Below are 20166 nucleotides of genomic sequence, written 5' to 3'. Positions count from 1 at the left end.
GATGCTAACTGAACACACTGGGATAGATGGCAAGTGTGAGGAGAGGGTCAGCATGGGATCCAAGTGCTCTGGCCCGATGGGTGTGGCTGGGGGGTGTTATGTACAAGGAGGGTGTGTGCATCTCACNAGTGCTCTGATCAATCATTTCTGCTTTTCGGTTGCACACACCTTTGGTTTTCTGAGATGAGGTCTCACTTTGCAGTCTGGCTGGCCTGGAAACCTACCATGTAGACCATGCTGGTCTCAAACTCAAAATCCCAGTGTCTCAGCCTCCAGAGTGCTGGGATAGCAGGCATGCACTCCACTATCAAGCTACACACCAGGCTCCATACACTTTTTGCAGGTAAATATTATTGTTGTTCTTGCAAAGAACTGGACTTCAGTTTCAAGCACTGAATTGGCAGTTTACAATTATGCGTGAACTCGTTGATGACTTCAGTGGGCTCTAAGCAAGAACATGGAGCATACAAAGTCAAACATCCAAACACATAAAAGAAAAACCAACAAATTAAAGAGAGAATTCAGTGAGTATTAGTGGCATCCACCTGTAATTCCAGGACTTGAAACCTCAGCCTGCAAATGGTGGGACTATATAAATTGTCATAAGCCTGAAGCGAGCCCTTACTACAGAGTGGCACTGTCTCAAAACCAAAAAACCAAAAACCAAAACCAAAACTAAAGGAGGGCTGGGATGTAGTTCAGTTGGTACCTGCCTAGGATCCATGAAGTCCAACCAATCCCCAGAGCACAGGGTGGCAATCAGGAAGTAGAGGCAGGAAAAGCAGGAAATCAAGAGTGTATTTGGCTAGAAAGCAAATTCTGCATCTGCTTGGGTTTCATGAGCATCTCAAATGAAAAAACCCAAACCAAATCAAACAAGGAAAAAAAAAAGCCGGGGTGACATCACCAGCTAGGAAGGACCCACAGGAGAGGAAGATCAGGGGAGCAGGCAGCTTCAGCTTTGGTTGGCTTTGTTTACAGGCAGAGAGAGAGAGAAGGTTGATGGGTCTGGAAAAGCACAGCAAAGTTAGGAGATGCACCTGAACTCTCTTTAAGCAAATTTCCAGGCAGGGTCAAAGGTCTACTTGCTTCCAGAGTGGCCCTGCAAGATCCCAACCTTCAGCTAGGAAGGCAGTATTTCCAACCCCCCAGGCCCAATGACCAAGTCTTATGTTACGGGGACACCCTAATGACACAGGTACACAGTCAAGCTTGCTTACTTTCTGNCTGGCTTTCAATCTTGAGTGCATCATGAAAATCAATCTCTTTAAGGCAGGTTTTGTGTAGCNCAGGAAACCAGTAAGAGGCAGTCTAGACTGGCAGGAGCTTGTTAACTAAAATGTTGCAGCAGCTGAGGGACTATCATGTATTAGTAGGCTGTTAGATAGCAAAGGACTACAGTTTTGATGTTAAGGCTACAGTTTGAAAACCTTGAGGTGCAGAGAAAATGGGAAACTGAATGGACCGAGACCAATGAAAGGAAGACAGCAGGTGGCCTAAGTCAGGGTGGACAGTAAGGGAGTTCGTCAGCTTTGCTATTTCTTCCCAGGTATAGAAGAGAGGACATNTGTTACCATTTAGTCAGCAACATAAGCTGCCTTCCATAGTTCTTAGGAGACGTTAGTGGAGATAGATATTTCCACTAGGTATAAAGGTAAAATTCAGCTCAGATCAGAAAGGTGTAAAGCCCTAGATTTGATGCCAGGTCCTTCCACTATGGGGGTGCTCTTATGGTCTGTGATGCATCATCAAAGANGGTGTCTCACATCAGAGGGCTGGGCACTTCATGGGCTGATCAGGCAGGAGGAGGAAGGCAGCAGAACCTACATTTAAACCAGTTTCTAGGTGATGTTTGTTCAGAATGTAGGTTCCTGTCTGACAGACACCAGGTCAGACTTGACCTGTGCACTGATGTCTGTCCAGGCCAAGTGGTGTGAACACAGCAAGAACCACCCTGCTGCAACGAGTAAGTAACAAACCNGACTTCACNCTCTTCACCTCTGGCTAAGCACCGTCCCTTCCAGCACTTTGGTTGCTGTAGGCCGGTTTCCTTCAATGTGTCCCCCTTTACTGACTCTGAGGAAAGGACAGTAGTCTTTCCTCTGTATTCTGAATGAGCAGACAAAGTGCCAGGCAGATGTTGCTCATCAGTCGGGATTCCGTGCTGAGTATACACAGACATTTTCTCTCGTCAGTGCTCAACAGTACAGCTTGACAGCTATATATATATATATATATGGTTTTAAAAAGACACTTAAGAGATAACAATATACAGGGACACATGCATAGATGATATGCAAATACCAAGTTACATGGGGACCTAAGCACTGGGACTTAGCAATGGGAATCCTGGAACCAATCCCTAAGGACAGCAAGGGCAACTGTACTTACTGACAAGGCAGTTAGGGGTCACTCCACATCTGTGTTTGGTATACTCCAGGCCGGGCTGTGCTGGATCTTGTCTTTGCCTTCCTTCCTATAAAGACTTAACTCTTCCCTAGAGTTAAAACTCGTGATACAATCTGAGGAGCTTTGCTCAGCCAGACCAGGGTGAACGGTCCTATGTGGTCAGAAATGAGCCGACAGGATTCTAGGAGCAAGTTGTGGTTTTCCACTCCTCAAATGGTCTCAAGGCACCTGCATTAAAATTCGTGTCATGGAGGCACGGGGGCAGGGACTCCAGGATACAATAGCTCAATCTGGGCATTTCCCAGCTGCCTTCTTGGCTGCTACTGCACTTCACTTTGCACTGAAAGCTTTTGCTAAAACTGCCTCAGGAAACTAGAGGAGTGAGCCTTGTAAGCACAAAGGAGACAGAAACAAATGCACAAACACTGTCCTTTCAAAAGCTCAAGGAACTGAATCCAGGGCAACAGATCAACAAGGCCAAGCTACCAGAGCGAAGTGGGGGGTGAGGACAGGGAAGTCTGCCCAGACGGGCAGCAGNAGCATCGGTGCTCAGAGCTTTGCCACCCCTGGCTGAGCTGGAAGGATTTACAGCCACCCAGGAGAAAAGAGCCACAGCCAAAGACACCACGTACATAACAGCCACAGATCATAAGCCATTCCCCTTCCAGAAGACTCCAGCTAGGTAGGAATATTTTCAGGGAGAGATTAGAACAATACTGCACAAACAAGTTTTAAAATCAAGCTCACTAGTGGTAGAAGATAGTATTTTTTGTTGTATACAGGATTTAGCATTGTTTGGTCAAAATGATTTGTGTAGAATAGACGCTTTCTTTGAGATAGGATCTTGTGTATCCTAAGCTGTAAGCTATGTATACAAGAGGACTTGACTTTTGAGCTTCCTGCCTATCTGCCTCTGTAGTGCTAACATTATAGACACACACCCAGCTTCATCTGGAGTTGGAAGTTGGAACTTGAGGCCTCACAATGGTACACTCTTTTTTGTTTGTTTTTCGAGACATGGTTTCTGTGTATAGTCCTGGCTGTCCTGGAACTCACTNTGTAGACCAGGCTGGCCTCAAACTCAGAAATCCACCTGCCTCTGCCTCCCAAGTGCTGGGATTAAAGGCGTGTGCCTCCACGCCCGGCCCGGCTGCACTCTTATCAATTGATCTACATCAAGTTCTAAGAATTAAGTTCTATTTTGTTTACAGTAGATCTATTTTTAACTGACATACAGGATTGTACATGTAAACGACTGCCTGTATATTATATGCACAATGGAAGTCAGAACTGAGCACTGGATCTCTTGGAGCTGGAATTGCAAGCAGTTGAGTCGCTCTGTGGGCACTGGGAGAAGCAAGTACTTTTAACACCGAGCCATTCCCAGGCCCACAGCTAAGTTCTTAGTAATCTGGCTTTCCCTACTGAGGGATTATGTAATATGGGGGTTTTGGGTGGAGAGTTTAAGCTCCCAAGTTTCTATTTTTAAGGGACAGTAGGGTGCACAAGGAAGCAGCTGTCTGGATGCCTAAGGCATGATGCAACTGGGCTGGGTTTCTGAGAGGCTGGCACATGGGCCTGGCAGCCAGTGACTTGCCATCCCACTCCAGGCAAACAGAAACCACCACTACCAGAGAGAACAATGTGACCAGCATAGTACACACCTAGGTTTCCTAAAAGTGTTCATCCTAAAGCTTACTTTGTTCCAGAAATTATGTAGACATGCAACCACCACACTAGAAAATAAAGTGACACAGCGTATTTTATATTGTTTAACGTTCTCAGGACTGGGTTGTTTTACTTTTGTTTGTTTTGAAGAGGCCTTGAGCTGGAGAGATGGCTCAACAGATGAAAATGCTTGCCTTTTTAAGCCCACGAATCTGAGTTTGAGCCCCAGAACCCATGTGAAGATGAAGAGACAAGTCCTTGTTGCATTAGCTGACCACCAGCTACTAACTGACCTGCAGTCTTCAGAATCCAGGGATTGTGGGTAGGCACATGTATGGCTGAATTACTATGGAATGAGGACTACTTAAAAGTGTAATAATTAAAAGCAGCTAGGTAGTTTGGTCTAAGACTACAGTTGATTATAGAACCTACATAATCAAAACATTTCCCAGGAACTAGAACTAAAAACAATTGAGTTAGCCTAAGCTTCATTGGGCTTGCAGCTCCCTCTTCTGGATATTTGTAACTTGGATGACTACAGGCTACAGGTATCTATGGTCTCTTTCAACTGACTGCTCACCAAAGGCTCTGCAAGGAGAGCAGTCAATGCCAAACATGGCCATCACTTTTGGGAAGATACCTGCAACCAGCCAAGCATTGTGGCTGGGATGAGGATAAAGGTCCGAGGTGGGTACCACAGACTAGCCGTGATGGGTTTTGCCCTGGCCATAGTTAAGACTGTACCACTGTGAAGATTCTTGGCATCTAAGTGAAATGAAGATGAATCCTTTCAGGTGGTGGGCACTGTTGAAATAAGAGTCTGACCTGATGATAAAAGTGACACATGAACACACACCAGGCACATACACGAAAGCCTTACTAATTTAACAATGTACTTTATACAAAATAACGAGTTCATATGGAAATAAATCTACAGATCTCCAAAGATCAAAAAAGCTTTTTAAAAAGTTCTTTCAAAAAATTATTCAACACACAGCATCAAACTAACTATTGAGGTAATTGTCGCTCTCAGTGAAACAGCAGGGAACCAGCAGACCATGACAAAATATATACAATATAAAAATAAATACCATCCCCCCCCCTGGCCAGGACAGTTCATAGGGCATTCACTTCTGTAGCAATGTCCAATATACTGTATGCAGACTGGCAATGTGGGGCTAGGGCACATGAGTCAAATGAGAGAAATATCCCCTGCCTAAAGAAATGAAGGGGCCACAGAGGCTACAGAATGGGGTGGAGGGAGGGAGGCAGCATTTCAATAAATTATTCAATATCCANACAGCTGTCCCCACTGAACCCCAAGGGGGAGGATGGAGTGAGAGCAGCTAACTTAAGCCAAGCTAGTAGAAAGCTTGTTGTCCCACCTCACCTAGAGAATGTGTTTTAACCCAAGACTGACAGATCTTAGCACCAAGGCTAAGCTTGTGTTGGCCTACTGTGATTGGGCACGCAACCCATCTACTCAAAAGGAAGGTCTAAGCCAGGTCCTAAGGCTCTAAGGAGTTCAGTGTGCTCACACAGAAAAGGTAATCAGCCTTGCACCAGCGAGTATCAATCACATTTGTCATATTCATTCTTGGGGTTTGTTTGCTATTTTAATGGGGGTNTCACTACTTAAGCTTTGGCCTGACCAAGCAGACTTTGAACTCAGAGATCTTTCTGCCTCTGCCTGCTGGAATTAAAGGCCTGTGCCACCATGCTGGGCTCACATTTGAACTAAAGCAGTGCTGTAAATTCATGGGGGAAGGGGCAACGTTTCTGCATGTTCCACCCAAATGCCAAGTGTCTTTGCTATAGCTGTTGACAAGAGCTGCCCACATTCCAGAAACCCTCCAGACTGAACACTCATTGATACACTCTTGTGAAGGGAACGTCACATCAGGGTGTTATGTAAGGAAGGAGGCCAAGGAGGGAACAGTAAAGAATGCTAGAAGATCAAATGAGGTCATCTGAAACACCTGAGGATTTTGACACCTGACCTTGACTCTGGATTAAGCCTTCCTGGGGAATTTCAAATTATGGAGTGTTGGGGTAACTGAGGATTGAAGCTAGGACCTCAAGTATGCTGCACAAGTACTCTACCACTGAGCACCACNCCACCCCTCTTTTCACTGTGGAGTCGCCATCTAACTAAGTTGCTCAGGCAAGGCTGAACTTATGGTCCTCCAGCCCCAGCCTCGGAGCTGGGATTACAGCTCCATTCCACCAGACCTGCTTTATTATCTGAACCTGCACATGCTAGGCCAGTGCATAGAACTACATCTTTAGCCCCTCCCCCACCTCTGATTAGGTCTTAAGAACAGGTTGTTATTTATAGATTTGAACATTCATTAAAAAAAAAAAGTCTGACCAAGTGGTATGACTTGAAGTCATGTTGGTGGCAAACATAGTTGAAAACTACATTGGGACATTTGTGTGTTTAAGACTACATTGAACATGCACACCTTTTAATGTCAGTAGAAGTTAACATAGAGAACAACCATACAGCAAACAAATGTCATTGGACAATAACACCATGGCCAGTCAAGAGACAGACTAGAGTAATTGACATTTAAAGTTGAAATTTGAGCTGAGGGAGGAGATCACAGGTCTTAAAGTTTTCCATATAGTTTAATATATGGACTAGTATGAGATTTAGCCTTTGAGAGCATGTCATGGCCTAGGCCCTAGCTAGGCTCAGTGTGAACTGAAGAGAAGTTCACAGGCTCAGATCAGGTGACCCAAAACCAATCTGGCTCAGAAAGCAAGAGTAGCTGTACATTTATTTTTAAGAGATTGGACGGAAAGTTACATGAACAAGAGCCCTGCATAGTCTATCCTATTCACATTCTTCTAAGGGGAGGAATTTTAGCTAACAGCTCTTGCTATTTTTNTTCCCTTTAAAGAAAACTATTTCACAGTAGGGCTGGGGTTGGGGGACAAAGATACACGCACTCATAAGCCTTCTAAAAGGCTCCACTTGTGCTTTCTGAATCTTTTATTTCTTTTAAGCCCTAAGGGTTCTAAGTTATGACTAAATCTGATAAAGCTAAGTCTAACACTAAATCAATGAGTGCTTCCAATTATGCACAGCTATGTCCTCCTGGGGATCACTGAGAGTCAGCATACTAGCAAGGTCACAGTGACCAATAGGTGCAGGTCTTAGCCTAAGAGTGAATCTTTTAAGATACTCTTATATACTGCTTCCTAAGTATTCCACCTTCCAAAACCACCATTTCCCTACTGAAGAAGGCTGCAAACAGAATTATTTGCATCTGCTTTTAAAATATTGCCATCTGTGTAAGATCCCTGGATGAGAAGTGCTGGAAGCAGAAAGGTAAAAACCTATGTATGATCTTGTCTGCATTGAGAGAGTGAGGGGTGTGATCACAGAGGCTCAGCACTGTGTTCTGGCTGCTCCAGGAAACCTAGCACTTCAAAGACCAATAAAAGTTGGGGCCAGACCAGGAGAGGAAGTACTAGGTCCTGTAAGTACTAGGCACCACCAAATTCACACACAGGACACAACAGACTCTTCTTACAGTGTTAGAACTTAATATAGTACTTCAATTTCCTATTTAATTTCTTCCATAAACCAGGAAGGGATAAAGGAACTTTCCTCTCTCCACAGTATTGTTCACAGCACTTCTTTAGGAACAGGTAAAGGGGGNGAGATGGGAGGTGGAAGCAGCTTAGCAACCTCTAGTTTTAGCACCTTGACACTGTGGGGCCTGATTGTTGCAGCAGTCCTAGTGAGATTTACAGGCCCCCACTGTTAGTGGTGGACACACAACTTGCAGCAGTTGATTAGGTTAAGTTATACAGCTCAACAGCACAATTCTGACTTCGCTGTTCTTCTAAATTGGATTGCAGATGTCTGGCTTCTGATTCAACTGACTTGCAAACACAAATTAAACAGGAAAGAAAACTCTCGGTGTGTGTGCCATACAGACACTCTCTGGGTCCTCAGCANCNCCAGCAGGTTAGTAAGCAGCCACTTCTATCAAGAGAGCAGGTGTCCTAGGGCCCAGCTAGCTCTACAGCCTGGATGTGTCCAATTGTTTTCCCTGCAATCCTTATAGACTAGTCTGCATTTCCTGAGGACACTGGAACTGGAGGGAAAACTCCATTGACCCCTCCCCACACCTATACTCTAAGATACTAGAGCAGATTAGTATTTTAATGGAAATCTATTACCCCAAAGCATACTTAAAAATCATATTCCTTTACAAAGACTTGCAACTCCAGGGTATTTCCCTTGGTTTATTCTGTATGGGATATTCAAAAATTTAAACATAGATCCTAACTTTGGTGACATCTCAGCTAAAATAAAATACAGAAGGCTAAACAGGGAGAATCCAGTGTAATTCACTTCTAAATCCATAGTAACGTAATTTAATACTGTAAAATTGTTTCCTATCACAGACATAACAAATAATCCCCAAGAACTAGCCCTTGACAGCTACTTTAAATCAACATGACTGAGTCTACTATGATTCACTCAAGCTGGATAAAAACTACACATACTGAAATAGTCCTAATTTCAAATTTAAATCTATAGGATATACTTTCCTTATTCAAACCTGTGCAATTTCTTTATTGAGACTAACATACATAACAAACCTGAGTAGTCACTTTCACAAAATGTGATTTGTGCTAGAAAGCATTGTATGATGCCTTCTAGATCACAGGCCTGACAGGCCCATGGAGAAGCCACTTTATCTTCTANTAAGTAAAACACTCTAGAGTCCAAATTCCTGGCTTACAACTATCTGGTAGAGCTGGTGGAAAAGCAGGAAGGGACATGCTTTCCCAAGTCCAGAACTTAGGCCACCAGAGTGAGAGCAGCCTGTCCTATGGCTGCAACACCCAGTAAAGCCCCATGACAGCACCGTCCAATCAACTGTGAAATGAATGCTGAGGAGGACATGTTGTCTCGGAGGTCGGCTGGAGAGGAAACAAGTTAGTGACATATATAAGCTGCAGTCTTCTGGGTCTCTTCTCCAAGTTCCTCGGGCATTCAGTGTGACCTGACTGTACAAAGACAGAGACTCTTCCAGTACAATATGCTGGCCATATCGGGGAAGGACTCCCAACTCCTCCATGTGCCCACCTGACAGTCCCACTATATACACAATACATTCACCACAAAAAAAAAAAAAAAAATAAAAAAAAGGCAACATGAAACTTCTGTAAACTGGACCCAGCTCCAAAAACATTAATACTACAAGTAGTCCCTTCCCCAATTATATACCTGAGATTAGCTGCTCATGAAAGTTTAAAAGCACCACTCCAGCCTTACATGTACCCTCCACCCAAGTTTAAAGTGATTTTTCCCTGAACAAGAGTCTTGGGATTTGGAGAAGTCAGCAAGAACTCCAGGTACATTGCTCTGGCTAAGTTTGTCAGCTGTGCAGATGATCCCAGCTACAGGCCAGCCAGTCATCTAAAGAGCGTGCACCTAAGGCCTATGCTGTTCAGCTCTGAGGAAGGCTTGATTCACAGTGAAGAAGTGGAACAGGACGACAGGACAGAGATGTACAACAGTCATTTCTCCAAGTCCGCCAGGCCTGCCTTCGGGTCTCCACATGCAGCCGTCCACTTCCTTGGAGCTTAGTTCCTCCCTGGACTAGCTCTGAAAGTACAAAAAACTTTTAAATTTTATCAATTGCCTAGCCTAACAATAATTGAATATGCCAAAAACAACCCACACAGGCTATGGGAGCAATAATTTACCCCCAGAGGCTAATCTGAGTCCTGCAGCTCCAATTTGGACCCAGGCTCCAGTGCTAGCTGGAAAGACAAGAATACCCAGTGCAGTTGTGCACATTTGTAACCTAGCACTTGGAAGGTGGAACAAGAGGGCCATGGGTTTAGAGTCAAATAATTAAAGAGGATTAGGTCACATTGAGATCCTGCTTCAAAAACAAAAAACTACCCACCAAAACACATCCCCGTAAACACACTCAAAAGCTACATAAAACTAGGGGCAATCCGAGCACTCAGCTGAGATTCANGANCGCCTGAGTTGGATTCTCCAGGATCAGAAAACTGCATGTACAGAACTAGTCAGTCCCTACAAAAAACATAAACAACCCCTATTCTCAGAAAAATAAAGTCAAGTAGAGGTTGAATATTCTTTATTCCAATCCTGAGGCCCGAAAGTTTTCTTTTGAGATAAGGTGTCTGATCGGGAGAGGTGGCTCAGCAGTGATCTTCCAGAGCACCCGGGCTCAATTTCTAGCACCCATATGGCAACTCGTAACAGTCTGTAACTCACTCAGGTCAGCCGCAAACAAGAAAGGCCTGCCTCTGGCTCTCCAGTCCTGCACTACAATTCCCCAGTGAAACCTAAAACTCTCAAGGTCACCAACCAGAGCACTGGCTGGCCTTGAACTCACAAGGGTTGGGATATGCCAGCAGGGGTACACTACTGTCTAGAGAATCCAAAACTAGATTTAACAATAGAAAAGTCACATTTTGCAGCATTTTGGGCTGAGGTTTTCAGGTTGAGTCTATCAACTACTGAAGTCCATGCTAATATCCCAACACCTAGAAACCTGAGACCTGNGTACCCCAGGGCCCAAGATATCCAACCTGCATTTACCGCTTACACCTGTCAGGTGTTAGGAAATGATCTAGTTTTTAGTAATTCTTACCTGATCCAGAGGAAGTGTTGGGGTCTTATGCGGCGGCAACTGTTCTGGTGATGCTGCAGGTGCCGGGGTCTTTGGGAATAAGGACTGTGACTGGACTGGATGCATTTGCAAACTACAGCCAGAAGAAAGGCACAGTTAAGAGTTATTGAGGAATTACTAATCACGAAGACACTGTTGTAAATTTAGAAACATCAATACTGGGACAAAATGTCATAACATCCCTATTGTGGTGATAGAGCAAANACATCACAGCCTAAACAAAGGGGCCAGTGAACAATACCCAACATTGGGGAAACTCTCCCTGGAGAACTGGCCTGAACTGAGAAAAAAGTCAAAGATATAAAAGATACAAAAGATTCGTATACAGAGACTAAATAGACACCACAACCAAACGAAAATACCTGAGCCTTGACTAGAGTCTGTAGCAGAAATAAATCAAAAGGAATAGAAAAGGTGAATCCCTGAACAACATTCCAGGGACACAGGGAATTTAAGGACCACCATGCATTTCCACTCTGAGACTGTGGAAGGGCAGTATCCTGATGCTTAGGTGATACACACTGAAGCACTTATGTGGCTACAATGTAAGCTCCAGTGATTTCCAGAAAGGCAAAAAACAAAACAAATAAACCACCAGGCATGGTGGCACAGGCCTTTTTCCCTAGCATTCCGGAGGCAGAGGCAGGTGGATCTCTGTGAGTTTAAGCATGGCCTACAACAGACAGCCAGGGCTACACTGAAAAATCCTGTTTTGAAAAAAACAAACAAACAAACAAACAAACCCAACCAATCCAAACAAACAAAAAGCCACAGAATCAGTAGTTCCTAGACTCTGTAGGCAAACAGAGAATGGTAGCAAACTTGGGGGTGGGGGTNGGGGTGGGGAACAGTGCCTGGTGGAGGCCATTCAGAGTTAGGAAGTTAAGACCGTGCCTCCAAAACAAAAGAACAAGCTGGCGTGGTGGCACACAACTTTTACTCCCAGCATCTTGAGAGGCAGAGGCAGGTAGATCTCTGTGAGTTCAGAGGCAACTGTGGTCTGTCTACATTAGAGAATTCCAGAACAGCCAGCAGGACCCTGTCTCAAAAACAAAATTGTTTCAAACACCCTCAACATAAAACCAAACAACCCTTCCCCTCAAATAGCCTCCAAATGCAAATGCAAAAACCAATAGGCAAGCTGTAAAATGTGAGAGCAAGTGTGGCCCACATCTGTAAATCCCAGGAGGCACCAAGACTGAGTTCCATACCAGACTGGGCTACCCAGCAAATTCCTGTCTCAAGCAAATCACAAAACAATCACAAAAAAGTGAAAAGTGGGTAGAGAGATTTTGGTGTTAAGAAGATGGGATAGCAGTGGCAGGGGGCAAACCAGGTTTTAAATGGAATGGTATGGTGAATTAGTCTTTATAATCAACCCTCCAACCCCATAAGTTTTCTGAGACAGGGCCTCTCTGTAACAGAGCCCTGGCTGTCCTATTTGGCCTCTAACTCACAGAGATCCACCTGCCTCTGCTTCCTGAGCACTGGGATTAAAGATGTGCACCACCATGCCTGGCTAGACAGTTAAATGTAGTTCAGTTGGACAGTGTAAAGTGATAACCTTGAACTCTTTTCTCTCCTTAAAAAAAAAAAGACAAGAGCTTATTTATGTAGCTCTGCCTGGCTGGGTTAGAGCTGTGTGCTACCTAATGCCTGGCTGACCTTGCCCTCAGACTTCTTGTGCTAGGATTATAGGTTTGAATCCCTAGCCAGGCTTATCTTTTATATATACTATTAACTTGGGTTTTCCTGTGAATTACTAATTTGGATAGCAGGTAGATCACTTCATTATGTGCACCCACACACCTTTGGGTGGTGCTATGGATGGGACCAAGTACTCCACATGGTGGGCTAGTGTTCTGACATGTCAATATATCCCACCCCTAATAAGTTTCTTTTTTGGTTGTAGTTTGTGTAACAGCAATGGTTGTCCTGGAACTACCTCTATACAGACCAGGATACTCCGAGATCTTCCTGTCTGCACCTGCGCAGTGACGGGACTAAAGGTGTCAACAACCACCACCTGGCTGTGGTTCTTTCTTAAAGCCATCACCAGTAACTCTCATGAGGACATTTGATTTAGTCCACATTTTTTTTTAAAAAAAAATTGCAATAGGGAAAAATGAGACAAGGACAACATCAGCCATACAGACCCATGCTTCCTAAAGCAGACCCTCTTTTACTGTAGTTAGTAACAAGTCAACTAGGCAGAAATGCTGACCTGCCTCTGCCCATAGCTTTCACACTGTAGTGTGCAGTATCAATTTTTTGACAGTCCAGGCATGCTGGTACACACTTATAGTCCCAGTACTCAAGAAGCTGAAGCAGAACAGTTCCTCAGAGTTTGAGACCAACAGGGGTCACATTGTGAGCCCTGGATTAAAAAAACAACCACTCTCCCCCAATCTTTATTTATTTTTTTTGGAGACAGGNTTTCTTTGTATAGCCCTGGCTGTCCTGNAACTCACTTTGTAGACCAGNCTGGCCTCGATCTCAGAAATCCGCCTGCCTCTACCTCCCGAGTGTTGGGATTAAAGGCGTGTGCCACCATGCCCAGCCTTTTTGTTTTGTTTTCCTATCTTTTTTAAAATAACAAAAAAATCTAATGACAGAAGTACTTATCACTATACACAAAGACCAGTCTAAATGTTGATTCATTTTCACCAGAGGAAGAAAATGGCAAAGACACAACTGTTACCTAGTCCCCCATCAGGTCTGTAATTTATATATGTTTCTTGGTATTGTGCAATCACTTTTTTTTTCATTCCTAAAGACACTATTATTTTCTCAGAGAAACCTAATGCAACCTTACCCTGGTGGTCTGTGTACTTCTTGAAATGAGCCTCTTAATCCACTTCCAGTGCCCGTCTGCTCCATCATCGAAGCCTGAAAGTGACCTAGGCCCTCTTCCTGACAGCAGTAGAGGGAACCCTCTGGAGAGAGGCCATTGGGTTGGGTGGCTACTGAATGGGGAGGTGGATGGGCAGGCACAGGGGATGGGTATGCCCTGGGCTGAAAATGACTGGCTGATCGCTGAGGAGTGTATGGAGACCCTGTCTGCAGCATCACACTGTGGGGTGGGAAAGCAGATGAACCAAAAGTCATTCCTGAACTCAGAGATGGTGGTGGCGTTCCATAAAGATAGTCACTGGTTGACAGTGAGTTCTGCCACTTGGGAGCTGCATCATGGTTGTCGAGATCTAGAAATTCTTTGGGACTCTCTGGCCTCTCCACAGATTCATCCATCTTTTCTTCTTCTGGACCAGAATTGGGTCCATCAGGAGGAACAACTTTAGCAGTCACTGCATCCATTTGAGTTGGAGAAGTTAAGGCAGAATTTAGTGTCTCACAACCTTGCAGACTAGACAGGACATTCTTCTCTGGGAAGAGGGAGCGTGGAGGGTGACTCCCTGGGGGTCCACTTGGGCTTCTCTGGGAAGGGAGAGATCTCTGCCAATCAGAAAAGCCCTGTGGACATGTATAATAAGGAGTCCGCTGATAGGGGTGGTAGGAAGGCTGAGAAGAAGGCTGGTAGGAATATCTCATTCCCTGCTGAGGACGGTACCGAGGGAAGAGTCCAGGGTGGGGACCATTAGCCTGGAACCCCCTGGGAGGAAAGGACTGAGGCTGTGATCCTGAGGACTTTCCTCCCATCATAGAGCCCAAGCTTTGCAAACTTGGACTCACAGGGTACTGTGTAGCTGAGTTAGAGTATTCTATGCCAGGCATGTATAAGGGAGAAAACTGGTTCACAGTGCCTACCATCAAACTGGGATCTGTGCAAGGAGGTGTAGTTGCATTCGGTCCTGTACATGGCACAGCTTTTTGCTGCTTGTGGACGTTGTACCAAGGAGGTGTAGTTGCATTCGGTCCTGTACATGGCACAGCTTCTTGCAATGTTTTACCCCTGGGGCAGAGTGGCTTTTCTGAACCACTACCATCAAGGCCCTTCCCCTCTGACCTACAGGGAGATGCTTCACCAACGACCCCATTTTCAGGCAGATTCCCCGTCTCTGCCACTATGGAGAGGTCTCTCAAACAGCCCTGCACAGCTGGGCTGCTGTAGCTATTNTCCAAAGGCCAGGTGTTCTTGTTCTTTGATGTCTTATAAGTGTCTGCAGAGTCTGAAGCATCACTTTTGAGTTGGGAGTCCTCTGTTTCCCTTTCTTGTGGTGAGCTTTGCCTGGTACAGCTGGCTTGCAAGGGAGGTGCTGGGTGAGGTAGCTGTTTGAGGTATACCCCCTCTGAAGAACAAATGCTTGCTGCTTTCTCTTCATGTCCAGGCAAAGGCTCTGCTGGCAAGGGAGAACAAAACAGTAACTTGGTAGCTGAAATGACAACATCAATGGATAGAGCATGCAGCCAGATGAACTGGGTCAAGGCTGAGACAAACCTCAGCTAGACACTGTGACACAGTGAGTCTCTGAAAGGTGTAATCATTTGGGGGTCTGTACACTCTTTTGTAGGCAGAACACTGTGTACATCTAAGCTATCAAAAAATAAAAATTCTGGGTCTCTCCTGTGTTGTTATAGTCACTTAGAAAGAGGCCAAGAGATAGCCCATATTCCAGACTACCAGGAAGAGGAATCTGAAATGTGGAAGAGACTGGTCCTTTTCCAGGAAAAACAAATTTAAACTTAAGATCTAGTACCAATTTCATGTGGAATATTCATCATCTTCCATAAAAGTTCAAGTGAGTCCATTCCCCAGAAAGTATTAAATAAAATCAGATACTGGACATATACATAAAAAAGAAAGGATTCATTTCTCTTTCTCTTTAAAGATGTATTTATTTATTTATTTATTTATTTATTTATTTATTTATTTAGTATATATGAATATATTGTTGCTTTCTTCAGACACACCAGAAGAGGGCATCAGATCCCATTATAGATGGTTGTGAGCACCATGTGGTTGCTGGGAATTGAACACAGGACCTCTGGAAGAGCAGTCAGTGCTCTTAACCGCTGAGCCATCTCTCCAGCCCCATTTTTCACTTTCAAGTTTATGGCCTTTAAATAACACTTCTGAAAAACGGTTTCAACCTTTAGATTCACTGTTCTCCACAGTTATGTACTCAAGACAGATGGAAATAAAAGACACTGAATACGTTTCATAGTGGTCACTTTTACAATGCACTATGAGGTGCACCAATAAAGAAGACAACNCTGAGGCTGGAGGAAGGTTCAGGGTTAAGAGAACCATCTCTTTTGCAGACCTGGATTCAGGTCTAGTACCAAGATGGCAGCTCACAACAATCTGTAACTTCTGCTCCAAATAATCTGATGCCCTCTTTTGATGTCTACAGGCTTCTGCACATACATGGAGTACATAGTAACAAAGGCTTATAACTTACACATAAACTACACAAATACTGCTGCTTTACCTGTACAGCTCAAACTCAGCACTAATATTTCTCATAAAACAGCAAACCACCGTGCTCTCAATTTCTGAACTTTAAACAAAGATACTGCACAGAGGCTTAGGAACAATAGCCATGTAGGGCTATCAGTCTACCAGATTTTCTGAATTATTCAGAAAAATGTAACTCTTTATCTCTTTTGTTTTTCTTCTTTTCCCCCAAGATAGGGTTTCTGTGTAATAAACCCAGTGGTCCTAGAATTCACTTTGTAGAGATCCATCTGCCTTTGCCTCTGTCTCCTAGTGGTGGAATTAAAGGTACACAGCTGGAAAGCCACCACTGCAGGCTCTTCTATCTCGTTCCTAAGCACACTTTTAATATCTCCACCCCCAATACTCAGGGCTTCCTTACTCTCTCACGGTATCACCACTGTTGCCATGTATCTGACCATTTCTCTATCAGTTTAAATGACATAGGCTTTTCCTTCTCTCCTCCATTCTCCTCCTTTGGGCAGCAGCTGAGGTTTTAAAGCTAGGTTGCCCTGTGGTTTTTCTTTTAGACTATAAAATTATCCTTGAACTCAAAACAAAATACAACACTGACAGAGACACACATAGAATGAGCATGGTGGTAATGGCTGATGATCCCAGCACCTGGGAGGTGCAGGCATGAGAGACCATGAATGAGTTTGATATACAGAAAGAGCCCAGATTAGGGCAATCAAGATGGCTCTTCTGGTAAAGGCACTTGCTGCCAAGCCTGTGAATCTGAATGCAGTCCCTAAGACTCACTCTACAGGATGTACAGTCCCCACAAGCACCCCACCCCCAATTAAACCCCAAGGATATTGGTAATAGCTTGTGCAAAGGCAGGTTCTAATTAAATGAGTTTTCATTTAAAAAGTTTCATGGGCCTGGTGGGTACAACTCAGAGGTAGAAGTATGGAGACTCCTGAGTTTGAAGCTAGTCTCCTCTTTATAAAGTTCTAGGACAGCCAGAGTCAGAGATTCTGCCTTAAAAATCAACCAAACAAAACAAAAGAAACAACAACAAATAAGACGTAAAAGTGCATCTCACAAGTAAGTGCCTTTTGGCTGTATGTCAATCATGTAAATTCATGAATTATGTTTTTGATACCTCTATACCTAAAAGGACTTCAGTTATCCCAAACTTGAATAGTTTATAGGAGGCTTGACATCACTTTATATGTTATCTTCATATTCTGTATGAAAAGATTAGTCATGAAATGACACACAAAAGTCAGGGGAAAAAATAAAAAGGCACTGTAAATTACCTGGGTCTTCCTCAGGCTCTTGTGTTTCAGTCATCTCCTGTGTACTACCAGGGTTGTCCAATGCAGGCTTGGGCGCTGACACACATACTGATGCTGAATGAGCTACCTGCGGAAAGGGACCAGGTAACTGGGGAGGAGTGGGCTGGCGGGGGTGGTAAGGCACACCTGGGGGACAGACTCGGGAGGAGAGCTGCTGCATGGCAATCATTTCAGGGCTGTCCATCATGGATTCCCCTCCTTGTGACCCCCGGAGGGCCTGGGAGGGGCCTCTGAATCGAGGACTTGGTGCTGGAGTTGGAGGTGGCTGCAAACGATGTCCAGCAGACTTACAGGGTGGCTGCATATACCCCGAGGAAGGAACTCCATGAGGTAGAAAGCTTGACTGTTTAGTCCACTGGTTTGGTGGGATAGGTTGTCTCATCACCCGGCCATCCATCACATGACCAAGGGTATGAGGGTGGTGAGAGGGTCCTGGCCCCAGGTGGGGCTTCTCATCTGGCCCCAAACGTCCAGGGTTTGTAGTACCATGGTTCCCATTCCAAACAGCAGGGTGTNCTCGATTTAGATACTTGTATGAATGATAAATATGACCAGGAGGAATTTCAGAGCTTTCAGGAAAGTCTGGGGGTCGGGCTGGAGTCCCACCATGCCTAGAAGGAATAAATCCTGCCTGGAATGGAGCTGGTGGATACATGTTTCCATCTTGACTGGGACAATTCATCTGCCCAAGCTGTAAGGATGGGACATGTGACCCCATATTGGAAAGGTCTGGAGCACTGAGCAGGGATCCCCGATGGTTACTAATTCCAACTGGAGCCTGACAACAAACAGAAATGGTAAGAGAAGAATGTGAATTCACAGAACAAAACAAACCTTGAAAGATGCTAACTCTCAATTANTGCTGCAGAACTGTCCCAGCTGTCTCTCTGCAGACTGCTTACCTGTATAGCAAAGGGTGGGTGTTGCAAGGGCTCTCCTGGGGGCACCTCTGGGATTCGAGAGGAGCCATGTAAGTTGGTGGAATCTGATCCTTGAAGACAGCCAAATGTTCCTGGTGCTGCTGGCCTCTGAAGGCAGTGAGTAAAGCAGAAAGGGTGTGAGGGAAGAACAATCAAGGAAAACAAGGCATTCTCTAAGGATTGCTATTAATGTGCCCTATGGCCAGGAACTGCCTCCAATCTCAAAGCAGCTTCTCTCTCCAAGGAAAAAAAAAAAAAACCAGTTCTCTTATCATTTTGTTTTGAAAAACAAAAACAATCACCTTCCGCACCACAATTAGAGAAATTTTAGGNATTCTGGATACAAGTACAGACCATAATTATTTATTTATACATGTTTGCAGAGGGTCTCATGAAGCCAGATGGGCCTCAAATTTGTTGTGTAGCTGAACTACTTCTGGCTCATCTGCCTGCCTGCCTGCCTGCCTGTCTGTCTGTCTGTCTGTCTGTCTCTCTCTCTCTCTCTCACACACACACACACACACACACACACGTTTTTCAAGACAGGGCTTCTCTGTGTTAACAGTCCTGCCTCTGCTTCCCGAGTGCTGGGATTAAAGGCCTGTATCACCATCTGGCCTGTCTCCATCTCTTAAGTGCAAACATCACAGGTGTACAACCACCACACCCACTTTAATGCTGTGCTGGGGATCAAACACACACATTTTCATATGTGCTACATCCTCAGCTCTTTATAATGAAATTTTAATGTTTAAACATAATATATAGGTGAGTTTTTTTCCTTACCATCTGGCTTAAAGGGGGTGCGTGGCTAGGCACCCTACCACCGTGCAGGGGGCGAGAAAAGCCTTGGCCATTTGATGTGCCCACCTCTGGAGGGAGTTGTATAGAAGCGCTGCTCTGATCGTCCCCTGAGGAGGCAGCTCGGCGTGCAGGGGGCAATGATTTTCCCCCATTCTCCACTGGTGGCTGTTTCCTGCTGGACCCTTCTGTGTCTCTGGAGCGCGTCCAAACATGGCTTCCACTACTTCTACCAGACCGACTCCTTCTTTTTTCCCGTTTTTCATCCTCTTTAATCCAAAATTCTTCATCTGTGTCTCCATCTTCACCAGGAAAATGTTTTGTCATGGCCCGATGGAAACACNGCTCTAAATTGTCAGACATCTTGGTATACTCTAGAGGGAAGACAAGAAGATTGACCATCAGGATACATATTTTACTAGACACAAAGACAATTATTGAAAATAATAAGGAAAGCTACTTCTGGAAAATATTACACTGCAAAGCTACAGATACAATATGAAGATCTGGTTTCTATAAGTATTCTGCTCAAGGCTTTATGGCTGTGACATAAACTATAGTATGTTATCTCAAATTAGTGAAATTTTAATTCTTTAGGCTAAGTTACTCAAACTAGTATGTACTATCATTGAATTTGCCTTGTTTTATAGGCTGTAGCATTTTTGTGTTGATACATGAATCAAACGTCTCAGGATCATTAGAAAGCTTTGCTGCATGGTAGTTGAGAGGAAGCCCAGGGTGTGGCTCAGCAGCAGTGCTTGCTGAGCATCCAGGAAGCATTAGATTCCATCTCCTATGTAGAACACAATGGCAGGAATTCAAGGTGGATTCAACCTTGTCTGTGGTAAAAAGGCCCAGTACAACACAGGCCAGACTTCTCTGTCCACAAGGCTGAATGAGAACTCCTGGGACACTGTGTAAGAAACTAGAACCAGCCGGGCGTGGTGGCGCACGCCTTTAATCCCAGCACT

The 20166-nt window shown here is 44.5% G+C and overlaps 2 protein-coding genes across 2 annotated transcripts in view; both read right to left on the bottom strand.

Moving 5' to 3' along the window:
- Slc25a18 (solute carrier family 25 member 18) overlaps window positions 1–2578 on the bottom strand; it is a 21346-nt gene extending 18768 nt beyond the window's left edge. The window contains exon 1 of the mRNA XM_021165669.2: window positions 2392–2578. The gene's annotated coding sequence lies outside the window, so the exon portion shown is untranslated. The remainder of the gene's footprint in view (window positions 1–2391) is intronic.
- A 2379-nt stretch (window positions 2579–4957) lies between these two features.
- Window positions 4958–20166, bottom strand: part of LOC110295767 (cat eye syndrome critical region protein 2 homolog) — a 103256-nt gene continuing 88047 nt past the window's right edge. The window contains 7 exon segments of the mRNA XM_029478253.1: window positions 4958–9712; window positions 10737–10848; window positions 13591–14606; window positions 14664–15073; window positions 17436–18252; window positions 18377–18502; window positions 19181–19569. Of these exon segments, the coding sequence (XP_029334113.1) occupies window positions 9707–9712; window positions 10737–10848; window positions 13591–14606; window positions 14664–15073; window positions 17436–18252; window positions 18377–18502; window positions 19181–19569 (2876 nt within the window). The 3' untranslated portion in view covers window positions 4958–9706.

Source organism: Mus caroli, chromosome 6 (genome assembly GCF_900094665.2).
Source record: "Mus caroli chromosome 6, CAROLI_EIJ_v1.1, whole genome shotgun sequence".
Taxonomy (NCBI): Eukaryota; Metazoa; Chordata; class Mammalia; order Rodentia; family Muridae; genus Mus; species Mus caroli.
Note: the sequence above shows the minus strand (reverse complement) of the source record. Positions and strands in the feature narration are given on the sequence as shown.